At 42.4% G+C, this 15,041-nt stretch overlaps 1 protein-coding gene across 1 annotated transcript in view; it reads left to right on the forward strand.

Moving 5' to 3' along the window:
- Positions 1–12,951, forward strand: part of KLF8 (KLF transcription factor 8) — a 49,309-nt gene extending 36,358 nt beyond the window's left edge. Inside the window, exons 3-6 of the mRNA XM_075259389.1 lie at positions 6,275–6,388; positions 8,781–8,880; positions 10,043–10,185; positions 11,627–12,951. Coding sequence (XP_075115490.1) covers positions 6,275–6,388; positions 8,781–8,880; positions 10,043–10,185; positions 11,627–11,808 — 539 coding nt within the window. The 3' untranslated portion in view covers positions 11,809–12,951. The remainder of the gene's footprint in view (positions 1–6,274; positions 6,389–8,780; positions 8,881–10,042; positions 10,186–11,626) is intronic.
- Positions 12,952–15,041: the final 2,090 nt, after the last annotated feature.

Here is a 15,041-nt window from a genome sequence, read left to right on the forward strand (position 1 = left end):
GCAGTAGGTTTAGGTAGTGCCGTTGATGCACTATTACTAGAGATGAACGAACGTAGTTCGATCGAATTGATATTCGATCGAATATCAGGCCGTTCGAGGTATTCGATTACAATCGAATACCACGCGGTAAACGCACTAAAAATTTGTATCCCCCTCCCACCTTCCCTGGCGCTTTTTTTGCACCAATAACTGGAACTACGACAACGGAGGCATTGAAAAAAATTGAAAAAATCCATTGGCTGCCGAAATCAGGTGACCTCCAAGTTATACGAATAGTGGATTTAATATCCGGGTCATATGAGACTGTGAACTATGTGACTGTGAGACAGGGATAGATGTACAGGCAGGGTTAGCTAGGGATTACTTAGGTGGGGTTCTATCTCGTTTGAGATCCCTGTCAGCTTGTGATATGCGGGAGCTGACTTTTCCCATAGGAATGCATTGACCAGCGTTGATTGGCCGAATGCCATACAGAGTACAGCATTCGGCCAATCAACGCTGGTTCTGCCGGAGGAGGCAGAGTCTAAGATCAGTCCACAGCAGTCTCCATTCTGGTCCGATCTCATATGTAGCAGCGTTGAGCGCACAGCTCTGCTACACCAGAGATATAGCAGAGCTGGCCGTGCGCTGAGCTCTGCTACATCCAGAGATGTACAGAGCTGAGTGCCGGAGGAGGCGGAGTCTAAGATTGGTCCACAGTCCAATCTCAGATGTAGCAGTGTTGAACACACAGCTCTTCTACACCAGAGATGTAGCAGAGCTGGCCGTGCACTGAGCTCTGCTACATCAAGAGATGTAGCAGAGCTGAGTGTGCGCTGTGGACCAATCTTAGACTCCGCCTCCTCTGGCAGAACCAGCGTTGATTGGCCGAATGCTGTACTCTGTATGGCATTCGGCCAATCAACGCTGGTCAATGCATTCCTATGGGAAAAAGTCAGCTCGCGCATATCGCAAGCTGACAGGGATCCCGACCAGATAGAGCCCCAAAGAGTTGTGTGAGTAACATTCCCACCTAAATAAAGGTAATACCTAGCTAACCCTGCCTGTACATCTATCCCTGTCTAGTTCACAGTCTCAAATTAACCGAATGTTAAATCCACCATTCGTATAAAGTGGAGGTCACCTGATTTAGCCAGCCAATTACTTTTTCCGATTTTTTTTCCGATGCCTCTGCTGTCGTAGTTCCTGTCCCACCTCCTCTGCACACTTATTGGTGCAAAAAAAGCACCAAGGAAGGTGGGAGGGGATACAAATTTTTAGTGCGTTTGCTGCGTGGTATTCGATTGGAATCAAATACCTCAAACAGCCTGATATTCGATCGAATATCTATTCCAGGGGTAGGCAACCTTTTTTGTTCGGCGTGCCAATTTAAATTAAAAAATCAAAGATGAGGTCTTCGGAGTGCCGGTCAATAATTGTAAAGCTGACGACACCTACACTAAAGTCATATAGCATAAACATAGGGGTGCTGTCATTCTGTGCTCCCAGCCACATGCGCTTACCAGTATTTGCCTGGATATACATGTTCCTTTCCATTAGAAGCAATGTAAGTACATGCGTAACCCACAATTAGTGGTAATGTATGTGACTACAAGCAGAGTGAGGTAACACCTGTAAAGCGCTGACACACAATGTACCTGGATACTGCATCCAGTCCTCGGCCGTTAGTAACTTCAGTTTTCTGTAAGCAAAACGCAGATTAATTTCAGTCACTTTTAGTTCCTGGCGGTGCAGTAACCGCAAAACCCCAGCCAGGAATTAATGGCTGTCACACTTACACCAAAGTGACCACACTGGTGCCCAGAAACTGGCTATAATTGCATCTAGTTACAGTGTCACCACCCAATAGAATCACACTAAGGCTGAGGCCCAACATTACAAAAATGCAGCTTTTTCTGTTGCAGATTTAGCTGTGTTTTTTCCGTCAAAGCCAAGAATGGCTACAGAAGGAATGGGAACTATATAGGAAGCTTCTTAGGGAGCGTTCACACTACCGTCATTGTCCGACAGGTAGTGTCCGCTGCTAGTGTCCGTTCAAAATCTCGCATGGACATTAGCAGCGGACACTAGCTGTGTCTGTGATACTTTTCATTCATTTAAATGGCGATCGGTTGCAATCTTTTGCACTCCGTGCCTGTCCTTAACTGTCCCTTTGTAAAGATGTCTGACTTTTCGAGCGGACAGCAAAACCCGACAAAACCTGTTCATTTTGGCCCAGATACACAGCCACAAAAAATGGCTGTATATATGGGTCATTTGAAATGTATAAGTCTGTACTCTTATCCAAAGTTGTGGATAAAAGTCCGGTCATGTACATTACAGCTTAGTAACTCAATGTGCCTCATATTAATAGCAGTTAACCCCATCATGTTCCGCACGTTAACCCCCTGTGTGCTTTACATAAGGGACACTGATATGTGAGCCATATGGAGGTAATAAGTGAATATCTTCATTATATAGGTCCCTTATTAGTACCTCCATATGTCTCACACCTCAGTAACCCTTATGTGAGCCACACGGGTTAATGTGAGGGACATGATGGGGTTAACTGCTATTAATGTGAGGCACATGGAGTTACTAAAACTAAAGTAATAACCCCAAATGCCTGACAGTAATAAGAATAGTTAGTAACACACACGTACCTGGTGTTATGTTTGCTTTCACTTTGCTTCCTCTCCTCCTCAGGGCTGCAGGCAGCAGGAGCTCCTCACGTGTAGCAGCAGGTCCAGGGAGCCCTTATCCTGTGCAGTGAGAGGCTCACCTCTGATTGGTGGCAGGGAGAGAAGGGGGCGTGTCCTACACCTCAGCTTTAGCAGAGCACTGAAAGGGACGCTCTCTCTCAATTTAGTGCATGAAGGTTGCGGGCTGGCTGGCATGCCGACAAAATATGCCTCACGTGCCACTCTTGGCACGCGTACCAGGGGTTGCCGACCCCTGATCTATTCAATCGAACAGTGTTCGCTCACCTCTATTAATGAGTATGTATTATATATATTTTTCCTCTGCGGATTTTCTGCCCCTATTATACCTATAGGGAAAGCGCCATCGTATAATTGAAATGCTGTGATGTACAAAGCACAAGCATTTTTGAAAACTCATCTTTTCCTCTGCTGATTTTTTCTTCTGCAATGTGTGAATGGGATTAGCCACATTCTATCGACTTTGGAGGTACTGTACGCAGCTTTTTTTGTTGTTGTTGTTGTTGTTGCAAATCTTGTTGTGGTTTTTTTTACTTAAACCCATGAGTGAATTGAGCCAAATGTAGAAGTTTAGAGCAAAGTTAGAAGACTTAAGCACTTCATATATATTTTACATTCTTCTTGCAGCCATTCTTGTCTTTATTTTTTCCCCACAATAAGTTGCATATCTAGATTCGACAAAAAATGAACATCAGAAAAGTTACTTAATATAATTTCATACCCAGTCCCGACTGGAAACCGATAAATATCTATGAGGCGTGGAGACAATTCATACTGTAGATACATGAAGATGCAAGCACACAGTGGAACAGGACCACAGCTCTCCTACAGCTTGCACATAGAACAAAGCTACCGTATATACTTGAGTATAAGCTGAATTTGTCAGCACAGTTTTGTGCTGAAAAAGCCCCCCTCGGCTTATACTCGAGTCAAGCAAAAAAAAGTAATTTTTTTTTTGTTTGTTTTTTTGGGGAGGGAGAGTCTATGACCAGCCGCAATAGTAATATATAGAGATGAGCGAACAGTGTTCTATCGTACACATGTTCGATCGGATATTAGGCTGTTCGATTCGAATCGAATATCACGTGGCAAACTCCAAAAAAATTCGATTCCCCCTCAGCAATGAACTCTTGGCTACACCACCGGTGTAGTTGAGCTCAGCACACACATTCAGCTCTGCTTCATCACGCCAATAGAATGCATTGGCCAGCGCTGATTGGCCAGTTTACAGAATTCGGCCAATCAACGCTGGCTCTGTCGGAGGAGGCGGAGTCTAAGGTCGGACCTGAATGGAGACTGGTGTGGAGCAATCTTAGACTCCGCCTCCTCCGGCAGAGCCAGCGCTGATTGGCCGAATTCTGTAAACTGGCCAATCAGCGCTGGCCAATGCATTCCTATTGGAAAAAGTTAGCTTGCGAAAATCGCAAGCTGACAGGGATTTCCATGCAATAAAGTGACTTATATGCCCCCAGACATGCTTCCCCTGCTGTCCCAGTGTCATTCCAGGGTGTTGGCATCATTTCCTGGGGTGTCATAGTGGACTTGGTGACCCTCCAGAGATGGATTTGGGTTTCCCCCTTAACGAGTATATGTTCCCCCTAGACTATAATGGGGTTCGAAACCCGTTCGAACAGTGAGCGACTGTTCGAATCGGATTTCGAACTTCGAACATTTTGGTGTTCGCTCATCTCTAGTAATATATAGAATCTCCCAGAAAATAGCGAAAAAAAAAAAAAAAAACGTTAAAAAAATAAAATAAATCAAAGTTCTAAATCCCACCTTTCCCTAGAATACATATAAAAGTACAAAAAGACTGTGAAACACATACACATTAGGTATCCCTGTGTCTGAAAGTGCCTACTGAATATAGGATCTGCAGTGCTCCTGTTCCATCGGGAAGGGGTTAATAGGAGCACTGCAGATACCCTATATTCAGCCAAGCTGAATTCAACGTGGGGGGGGGGGGGAACCCAGTCCTCAAGCTCAGGGAAGGGGCAGACAGACAACCAAAACACCCCCTCCCCTTCCCCAGCAACTACTGCACCCAAAAACTCCGACCATTTTAATTGTTGAAATTTTCCAGTAGCTGCTGCATTCCCCCCCTCGGCTTATACTTGAGTCAAAAAGTTTTCCCAGTTTTTAGTGGTAAAATTAGGGGTCTCGGCTTATATTCGGGTCAGCTTATACTCGAGTATATACGGTAATATCCTCATTCCGTCCATTTGGAGCTATATTAATAATATATATCTCCACTATGTATATGTACTTTTGAAACAGAATACACTACTTACCACCCCTAGGGTTAATAAGTATCCTAAGCATTCCTCTGAACCTCAACAGGGAGCTCGGACAGTTTTGCCACTCCTAGAGTCTGAGTATTGTTCCTGAGTTGTTCTATCTCTAGATGTGAGACCAACAAAAATGAAGTTACTATGTGAATATGGCTGTACTAGCTAAATATTTTGTGGACTGTATGCATGGCTATTCTTGCTGTGAAATTGAAGAACAGATAATGGGACGTTGATGGGTAATGTTTTAGGTCATCTGTCACGATGGCCTTAGTTACTAAAAGGCAGTTAATCACCAGAACCGAGCACATCAACACAGCTCCAGAGGTTAAATTCCCCCGAATCGAAAACTGTGAATTGGTGCCTTTGTGGCGGAGACTGATAAAATGCTTATGAGCTATATGCAGGAATGAGGGTGTCACAATTGCACCAAAGAGTTAAGTGAGAGGGCCTTCAGTGCTCCAAAGAGCTAATTTGCATATTAAGAGAAATGGCGATATCTTTTTCAATGAAAGCACCAATTCACAAAGGGACAATACTTGGAATCAGGTGAGTGTAACCTATCCATATGTGGAGCTGGATTGATATGCTAAGCGCTGGTGATGATGATTATTTTAGATTGCTAAGTTTTTAATATGTGTTTTACTAAACAATTTGTGGATAAATAACTAGCTGCAGTAAAAGTCATCATGTATATGAAGATTGAATCCACTTACAGCTTTCAGTTCAGATGTGTGTTTGCAATATGATAATATTAGCTTGCCCCCTGCTGCTGACTGACATTACAAGTTTAGTTTTATAGGACTGTTCTTTGGAACAGTGCATCATTTTTGAAATTTTTGTTGAAAAGTGATTGATGCACATTTTTAAAAGGAAAAATAAAAATACAAGTGGCCGGAGTATCTCCGTAACATCACACATTTATATACGCCTCAGAGTACAGTAAGTAGTGTTGGGAGGCCGCATCTGTATCAGGTTGGGGTGTACAAAAAGTCCTAGAAATATGAAAATGGATTTGTATCTGATACAGATGCGGCCTCCTAATATACTGTGGGTTTGCACATCGATTAGCCTCAGGTACAATGGGGCAAATCGGCCATGGAATCTGTGCCAAGATGAGGCAGGATGAATCTTCTGAAAATAAAAGGTCCATCTTAATGGACAAAGATGGAGATGAGATATATCACATTTCCTCTTTAATAACTTGAAATTTTGAATGATGCAGAAAATGTAAACTTAAAAAAAGCTGATTGTTGTGGTATATGTGTTTTATGTATCTAAAAATAGGAGGGACTCCGGGTTTAATGATACGGTCACCAGCGCCTGAAGTAGAAGATTCAGACTCAAGAACTGATCAGTTACCGTGTGATCTTGGACAAGTTGGCTTATCACATAATTCAGGTAAAATGATCTTAAACATGACAACAAATCATTTTCATTTATATTCACCCCTTTTAGTTGTAACTTTGGTAGCCATTGCTTACCCTATCAGATATTGGACAAGATCCATGCTAGCCTTACACATTAAGGGGCATTCACACTACGGTTGCTAATGGGCCGTTGCTGTCTTCCATTATAGGATGACAGTAATGGACATTAAATTGTCACATAGAACATTCACAGACTGATTCTATGTCTGTTCCCATTGACACTAATGTATCCTAGTGTGTTTCAGTGACCTACAATAACACATTTGCTTACAGATAGTTATCTTTGTCTGATCTGTTGTCTGCAGAGAATCAATGTGATCTTGAATTCAGGGAATGTAAAGAAAGCGGATATTGTAGTAGATGGGGCAGGATAGCAACACTAGAAAAACAGATAAGGCCCTGTGCAACTTCACTGCCACTCCCTGGTTTCTAGGGAAGCAACTTTTGCTCATTCTTTTCCTGGAGTCTATAAATGTTTCTGTCATTTTATGAAACGTTTAGATTTCATAGGAACTTCAAATCTGTATTGTGGCTTCCGTTTACAGCATGACCCAACCCAACTGTGACTGATGGACCACATTGACTTATAATGGTATCTGCGTGGTTCCACTGAGGTATCCATTGCTTTTCCAGGAAAATAGCTCTGCATGTAGTGGTATATTCTTCTAGTTTCCAATACAGTTGTGGACAGGGCCTCATGCACACACCATTTGCAACTATGACATTTACTTCTTACTCACATGGTATGAGTACATTGCATTTATGTAAAATTATGCAAAATTTGCAGAACTTTGCCCTCTTGGTACAGTCGCAGTCTCGTGAATCACTTTTTTTGCTTTTTATTAACCTATTGTACTTTTTTTTTTTTAAGGGGTGTTCCAGACAGAAAATCTTTTGTTTTGAAGGGTCTGTTAGGGCTAGTGATGGGTTAATAAGTAAAATACCTTTAGCAGTGTTTGGAGTCATTTCTGAGTGTCTCTGGCAGCTACTTGCATCCTCTGCCTTTATTTACTTTGTGTAGCGTCCTGCTGTCCAGGTTCCTGTGTTGCTGCTACACTAGTTCCCTCTCACTCAGCCCCCCTCTCTCTCAGCCCCCCTCTCTCAATCCCTTACAAAACCCTCCCTGTCCCACTAAGCCTAGCCCCTCCCACCCTCTCTGTGTAACTAAGACTAGCGATCCCACCCATTACTAGCCAGGGATGAATGACACAAAAGCAATGGGAGTCAAAATCGGGCAAGAATCTGCGGCAAGATTTTAGAGTAGAATTTGCACCAGGGAGAAGGGGGGTTAGAGTGAAATCAAACTTTATATTTCTGTCAATGCTAAATGTAAGTGATTACAATATTACAAATAATAGATACATTTATTGGGGGAATTCATGCAATTGAAAGGAGGCTTTAGAAATAAGATAAGATAATCCTTTAATAGTCCCACAATGGGGAAATTTCAGTGATACAGTTTCATAGATGGTACAGTAGTATATAACACGAGTGAAAACACATACAAGCTCATGGCAGATAGAGAAATCCTAGGAATCATAGCAACTAAAAAGAAAGAAACACAGACACACTGCAGAATCATTTAGTTCTCTGTGTGAAGTGATGTTAATAATACAGCCCGACCGTGGTTGGAGGACATGAGGAGGGGGGGTCACAGCATGTAGATACAACAGGCAAAAAACGTTTTTTTTTGGAGAGGTGGGGGACATATGTAGCTATCATGATAACATGTGGCAATTCCTTTGGTAGGTGGTGAGATCTCATGCTCACAGCTGATAGTTCGGTATCTTGCATCAGCGCTATTGTCCATTAACCACAAAAAAATGCCCCAAATATCCTTCATCACAAGCCCTCCTCCTCCTTTCGTCTTACCACTGTGTTCTACTGCCCAAAGAAGTCTGAAGCCATCCAGGTAGACAGGGTGCTGCTCTCTTGCCAAGCTTCCATAAACTCATGGGGTAGGTGGGTGATGGTAGGTTCCCAGGTTGTAACAGAGTCCCACGTAGGGCTCCCCAGATTATCACAAAATCAGTTGGGGATGCACCATCTGTCAACTGGGCAAAATGTTTCCGAGTGGGTCATAAAGGCATGTCTAGAAGTCAGCAATCGCTCACCAAGAGGTTCACTACCCAAAAGTAGCCTTTTTATAGGACATAAGTGAAAGCACTTTTACATACTCTTGAGGCAAGATCCAGTAGTTTTACAGCAGTCCAACACATCTGGATACATTATTGTTTTTGTCAAGAAGTGTATTTGTGGTTTATAATAGCTGTATAACTGCTGCATAACTGTATGTGATCAATTAAGTCAATAGTTTAATCTTTACTGTTGTGTTTTTTTTTTTTTTTTGTTTTTTTTTGTAGTAAAACCGGATCCAGATTCAATGTCTCCAGTTGAAATAAACAGCGACAGTGATGAGAGCCTTGTGGAGACATCATCCTCCTTCCAGGATACAACACACAGGTAAGAATAATAGGACAGATCCACTAAGAATCTATGCCACTTATGATGTAAATAATAGAAAATGGTGTAAAATGGTCGCAGTGCCATATCTGCACTAGCCTCACTAACATTTCTGGATGGAGCCATCGGCTGCATTGATTTCACTATCATGTATACGTTTTGGTATAAATGGCAACCGTATACTACACATGTGCTTCCAGAGGATGCTCCTAATTCATGATGAGATTTGTCATGAATTAGGCGCATCCTCCACCGATGCAGACAATTGTACAATACAACAGTCTTTATGTATCCCCACCAATGTACTTTTAACGCCCATACCTCTCCAGTAAGACTAGATATATACTGCGCACATGAAAATGCTATATAACATTGGCTCATGCCGTTGATTGAGTTACATGTTTATTTAGAGTTATTATTTTGCAAACATTTTCACATTGCTTTTTATATTTCTTTATTTTCTGATGAGTTGACAAAAAAAATTTCATCAGGCTGTGTAATTTCTTTTTCATTATGAAGTTCACTGTGCATTACATTTTATATTTTTAGACTTCTTAGATGGCTCCTGTATTGAACTGCAAGAACGGCTACCCAAAAATCGCCATTCTTGGTAGCCGCTCTTGCAGTTCAATACAGGAGCTGGCTGGCGGCCATTTTGGGGTGGCCTCTCTATGCTCCTGTATCGAACTACTAGAGCAAGAGAAGCCAGAAGAGGCAGAGTTGCTGCAGAGCAAGGAGGCGGCGCAGGAAAGAGCTCTGGGCAGCAATGGGGACGCGCTCTTCGGTGTTTCAGCGCTGGGGCCCGCCCTCATTGCTGTGGAGAGCTCATTTGCATACCGGTTAAAACCGGTATTTCTACGGAACGGCGCAGCGGAGACCACGTCTAAAGGTAGGAGACTAATATCCTTTAAGGCTATTCCAACGTGTTCATTAGAAAAAATAGTAGTTTAATGGTAGAATCCCTTTAAAAGGTTGTCCAATTTTTGACAATGCCTTAAGTCAACGCCTGTGAAATGAAGTGTCTATATATCTGCCACTCCCATAGTGATTAAAGAATAAACTTTAGTGAATCTCACCTTTATTTATTTTGTTTTAATTTTTTAATTAGTTTTTTTTTCTTTCTATATTGTTCATGATTTCAAAATTGCTGCTTTTTAAGCAGTTCCCGCATCATTCGGATGCAGCACAGTGGTTCAGGCTCGCCAGATCTAAGAAAAAGGAGAGTTCATCAGTGTGATTTTGAAGGCTGCAATAAAGTATATACCAAGAGTTCACATCTAAAAGCCCACAGAAGGATACACACAGGTACCTTTTCAGATAGTAAACTGTGTACTGCAATTTTGCATCTTCAGAGCTAAATTTGTACATTCAATCGTTAAGCTAGGTTCACATCTGCCCTGAGTCTCTGATGGAGACAACACTGCAGAAAATCGGCGGACCCCGCTATAGTCTAAGGTGTTCATAGACAACCACTGTTCTAGCGGTCTGGCTTGAAGAGCCCAGTACAGGTGTGAACCTATCTTTTGTTACCTACACATTGGATCAGAACTACCATTGTGGATACTACTTAACTGTGGTATACACTGCACCAAAACATAGCACATTTTGGTGCATCTAGTGTCAGATCAAATTTTTCTTTTTATTCAGTAAATGGAGGTGGTTTAAATGTGACAATTTAAGTGATAATTCTTGCCTAAAGTAGGCCAACTAAGGGTCCTTTCAAACTAACAATTTTTCTGAGTTCTGTTTGAGAGGCTGGACACTGGCGGTTAGCTTTAAAACCTATTCAAATGAATGGGTTTTAAAGCTTACCGCCGGCAAGTTTCCCCGGGGTTTACGACCCTGAGGCGGACAGTAGCAGTAGTGTGAACGCCCTCTTAGGGGGAGTTCACACTGAGTATACGCCAGCTTATTCTGAACGTAAAACACGTTTTGAATCAGCGGCGTATAAAGCAGTTCCCATTCATTTCTATGGGAGCCGGCATACGAGCGCTCCCCATAGAAATGAATGGGCTGCTTTTTTCACTACGAGCACTCCCATTGAAGTGAATGGGAAGTGCTCGCGTGTACGGCTCAGCATGAGCAGAGCTAGCCGTACATGCGAGCACTTTCCATTCACTTCAATGGGAGTGCTCGTAGTGAAAAAAGCAGCCCATTCATTTCTATGGGGAGCGCTCGTATGCCGGCTCCCATAGAAATGAATGGGAACTGCTTTATACGCCGCTGATTCTGAACGTGTTTTACGTTCAGAATAAGCTGGCGTATACTTAGTGTGAACTCACCCTTATAGTTAAACCAGGCCTCAACTCTTCCTTCCTTATCTTAGCAGGATGTGGTAGCTGGACTAGCCCCCCCCCCTCCCCATTCATGAACCCACCCACCCACACACATACTTGCAGGTAACCTACACCTTCCTCGCAGGTAGTCACAGGAGGACAACCCCAAAAGCACCTTTTGTTCACACAGTAGTCCCATCTGGACTCCAGACCTCTCCTTTCACAAAATGGTATTCAGGAGAGGAGCCCAATCTGCTTCCACCAACACAGTAGTCACTATGACAGGGGGGTTGCCCTCCTTCAAACCACTTTCTTGGGAGGAGCTCAGTGCATATCATTGCACATCAATATTCATTTTACAACGCATTCCGTGACTGTAAATGTAAAGCTTGTATGTTTTCTTTGTCTGTAATTCCAACCTCAGTGTTCTTGCCCACGTCTAATACTTATACTTCTTTTTTTATTCTTAGGAGAAAAGCCGTATAAATGTACATGGGAAGGATGTACGTGGAAATTTGCTAGATCAGATGAGCTGACTCGACATTTTCGCAAACATACGGGCATTAAGCCTTTCATTTGTTCGGACTGCGACCGAACCTTTTCCCGCTCAGATCATTTGGCCCTTCACCGTAGGAGGCACATAATGATGTGACAGTGTTTTATGGACATGGTGGAACCGAAGGAAACTTTGATATTTCATTTCTTTCAGATTCATGACGTAATCCTCTCATTGCATTATCTGCTCAAATGTCTTTGCTAGTATCTCTTGCAGCTTCTACCGCTCACTTTCTTTTCAGCATCCGACCTGTGTCATGTATATCTTTTTTTGATGTTTTATTTTCTGCTCTAGTTGTCTGCTCTCTTATTTATTTGTATGCTGAAAATCCTGTCCTCTCCAGTCACCTTCTACAACAGAAAGCACAGTACTGAAGAGACATGTTTCTACTCCACCAGCATCTTGTGTTCCCCTTTTCCTCCAAGGATATTATGGAAATGTACTTCCCTGCATCATGTTGACTTGGGACATTATGAAGTTAATATAAACTTTTTCTCTAAAGTGATATGTCGTCGGAGGAATTAAAGCACTGTGTATTGTCCTCACTCGAGTGAAGCTGGAAGATTTACTTTCCACACGAGGAATGGCAGAAGCTGTTTTTGTAGAGAAATTTTTTTGTACTTCATTTGGAACGGCTGCAATATATAGGTAATGCAAAATGTATCTTACATGCCTCTATTTAGGGTCACTTTAAACAGAAATGGGATTTTTCCCTTATTTAACATATTAATTTTTAGTATTCTTACTTTTAGGGTTTTTTTTATTTTTTTTGTTTTACCCTTACCGACTGCAAAATGTGTGTATGTATCTCTGAAAATAAGGTTGTGTATAGACATGTATTATATGCATGTGCACAAATGCACAGACCCTCACACATAAACAAGCATGAGAAATTCAACACAGTCACAGATTCAGAATATGATGGTGGTCTTCATTACCTGATGTCTTCAAGGGGCTTTCCAGTTTTATGTCCTTTTTTAAGTTAAAGGGATTGTATCTTTTATTTCATATTAATGTCCTCCATTAATTGAAGAAGATAAATGTTTCTTTTTTTAAGGTCTGCCATATTCAAGGGACACTCGTAGTATTCAAGTACACCTTCCTATTATATAGGGTGCCAGTGAAAGATGGTTCACAGTCATTCCAATGTTTACAAGAAATCGCTGTACTCCTTTATCAGATACGTGCAAAGATGTGATCACTTTATTGACATGAAGTACCATAGAAGATATTCAGTATTTGTGAACATTTCATTGTATTTCAACTTCCTTATGAATGCATGGGGAACGACTAGTGAAGTCCTGCTCTAATAACCATTACTGATCCTGGGTCTTTCCCCATGCACTCCTAAATATTTGCTGAGGAAGGTGAAATAAACCGAAAATCTTCTGTGATTTTTATATATTTATTAGAGATGAGCGAGTAGTATTCGATCGAATATCGAATAACATTATAGTCTATGGGAAAAAATAGGAATGTTGTTCCGGTTTCCATGGAAAGCAAAGTTCGACACATTGGATCCTCCAAGTTCCGGAAGTAGCAGGACAAGGAGCACGAGGAGGTTTTTGCATTGAATTCAATGGAATTTTCCCGCGTGGTATTCGACCGATACGAGTATTCGATTGAATAGTTGTATTTAGGGTTGAGCGATCGTGTTCTTTTTAGGTGGGATCGGGATCGGTAGTAATTCCCACAATGCCTTCACACTGAGTATATAGTGTATACTCCGTGTGAAGGCTCCGCTGCGGTTCCATAGGAATGAATGGAAGCAGCCAACACACAGCCTTAACCCCCTGCGCGCCGGCTGCCTCCATTCATTCTAATGGGAGACTAAACTAACATGTCTCGTAGCTACTTACCTCCAGAGATGGCTGCTCCACTGCTGTTCGCCTCGCTGCCGCTTCAGCTGCAGTCTTCTTCTCCCTTCGCTGCCCCCTCCCTGCCAGGTTAGGAGAGTGTGGGCAGGTTAGGAGAGTGTGGGCAGGTACAGGGCGGGGAGACGTCACGTCTCCTCTCCCAGTACCCGCCCACACTCTCCTAACCCGCCCCCACTCTCCTAACCTGGCAGCGAAGGGAGAAGAAGACTGCAGCTGGAGCGGCAGCTAGGTGAAGAACACCGGTCACCGGAGCAGCCATCTCTGCAGGTAAGTGGACACCAGGGGGGACTAAGTAGCCAGAGGATTAAAAAAAAAAAATCCTCCGGCTACTTAGTGATTCACTACACAGCGTGGATTCTAGCAATTGTTAGATTCCATTCTGTATAGTGAATAGGATTGTTTTTAAAATCCGATCTCCGATTAATAAAAAAAATCCCATTGACTTGCATTGGGATCGGAATTGGGATCGAGATCGGGTTCGAATGAAAAATGATCGGAAATCGGATTTTAAAATCGATCCTGAAAAGTCAGGATCGGCTTAACCCTAGTCGTATTCGATCGAATACTACTCGCTCATCTCTAATATATTGTCTGTGTATGGAGTGCAGCAAAGTGCATGTACCTTGTGACAGCTGAGGTGGTCAGATAAGCATTCAAGACTAGGTTTAGGCTAAGGCCCCACGTAGCCAGCCACAGCGTTTTTCACAAAAAAAAGTCCGCTGAGGTTTTCTCTGTGGACTTTCTGCTTCAATTATACCTATATTATACTGGCTTTTCCATCGGTATAATTGACATGCTGCGATTTCTAAAAACGCAATAGTTTTGGAAATTGCAGCATTTCCGCTGCACATATTTTTCTGCAATGTGTGGATGGGATTCGCTAGAACAAAAACGTTGCTTTTTTACACCACGTGGGGTCCCAGCCTTACACTTTTTTGGGGGATTACATTTAGCAGGGATTTTTGAAATTATCTAGCAAAATGCATGTGAAAAGAAAGTGACCACTCTTGTCAATAAACTTGAAAATCAGGTATACTGGATTATGCCAGCCACACTCATGACAAAAGGACACTTGTTAAATGTATTCCAGTGGAAGACTGTGGACATATTAGATGTGTATGTCAGATTTTCCTGTCTGAGTATCGAATGTAGACTCCAAACATAGTGTTTATCTAGCCTTAGACTTGGGACACATAGTGTAATTGACAAGCAGTTCCTTTGCAGTGCAGGCTGCAGCATGTGGATGAGATTTGTAAAGCTTTCTTCCACCAGCCTGCTACTATCAATCATGGCAGGATAGCCACCAGCAATTTTTAGTAGCTAACCTGCTGCAATATGTGTTGCGTGGCTCTGACCTTACACAGTATCCAGAGACCATGGAGTGACTGGAGAGCTGCATACGGTACCTTGTCTGTGGGTATAATTTTGCTATCCTTATCCTAGACCTCCATC

The sequence above is a fragment of the Leptodactylus fuscus genome, chromosome 11 (assembly GCF_031893055.1).
Source record: "Leptodactylus fuscus isolate aLepFus1 chromosome 11, aLepFus1.hap2, whole genome shotgun sequence".
Taxonomy (NCBI): domain Eukaryota; kingdom Metazoa; phylum Chordata; class Amphibia; order Anura; family Leptodactylidae; genus Leptodactylus; species Leptodactylus fuscus.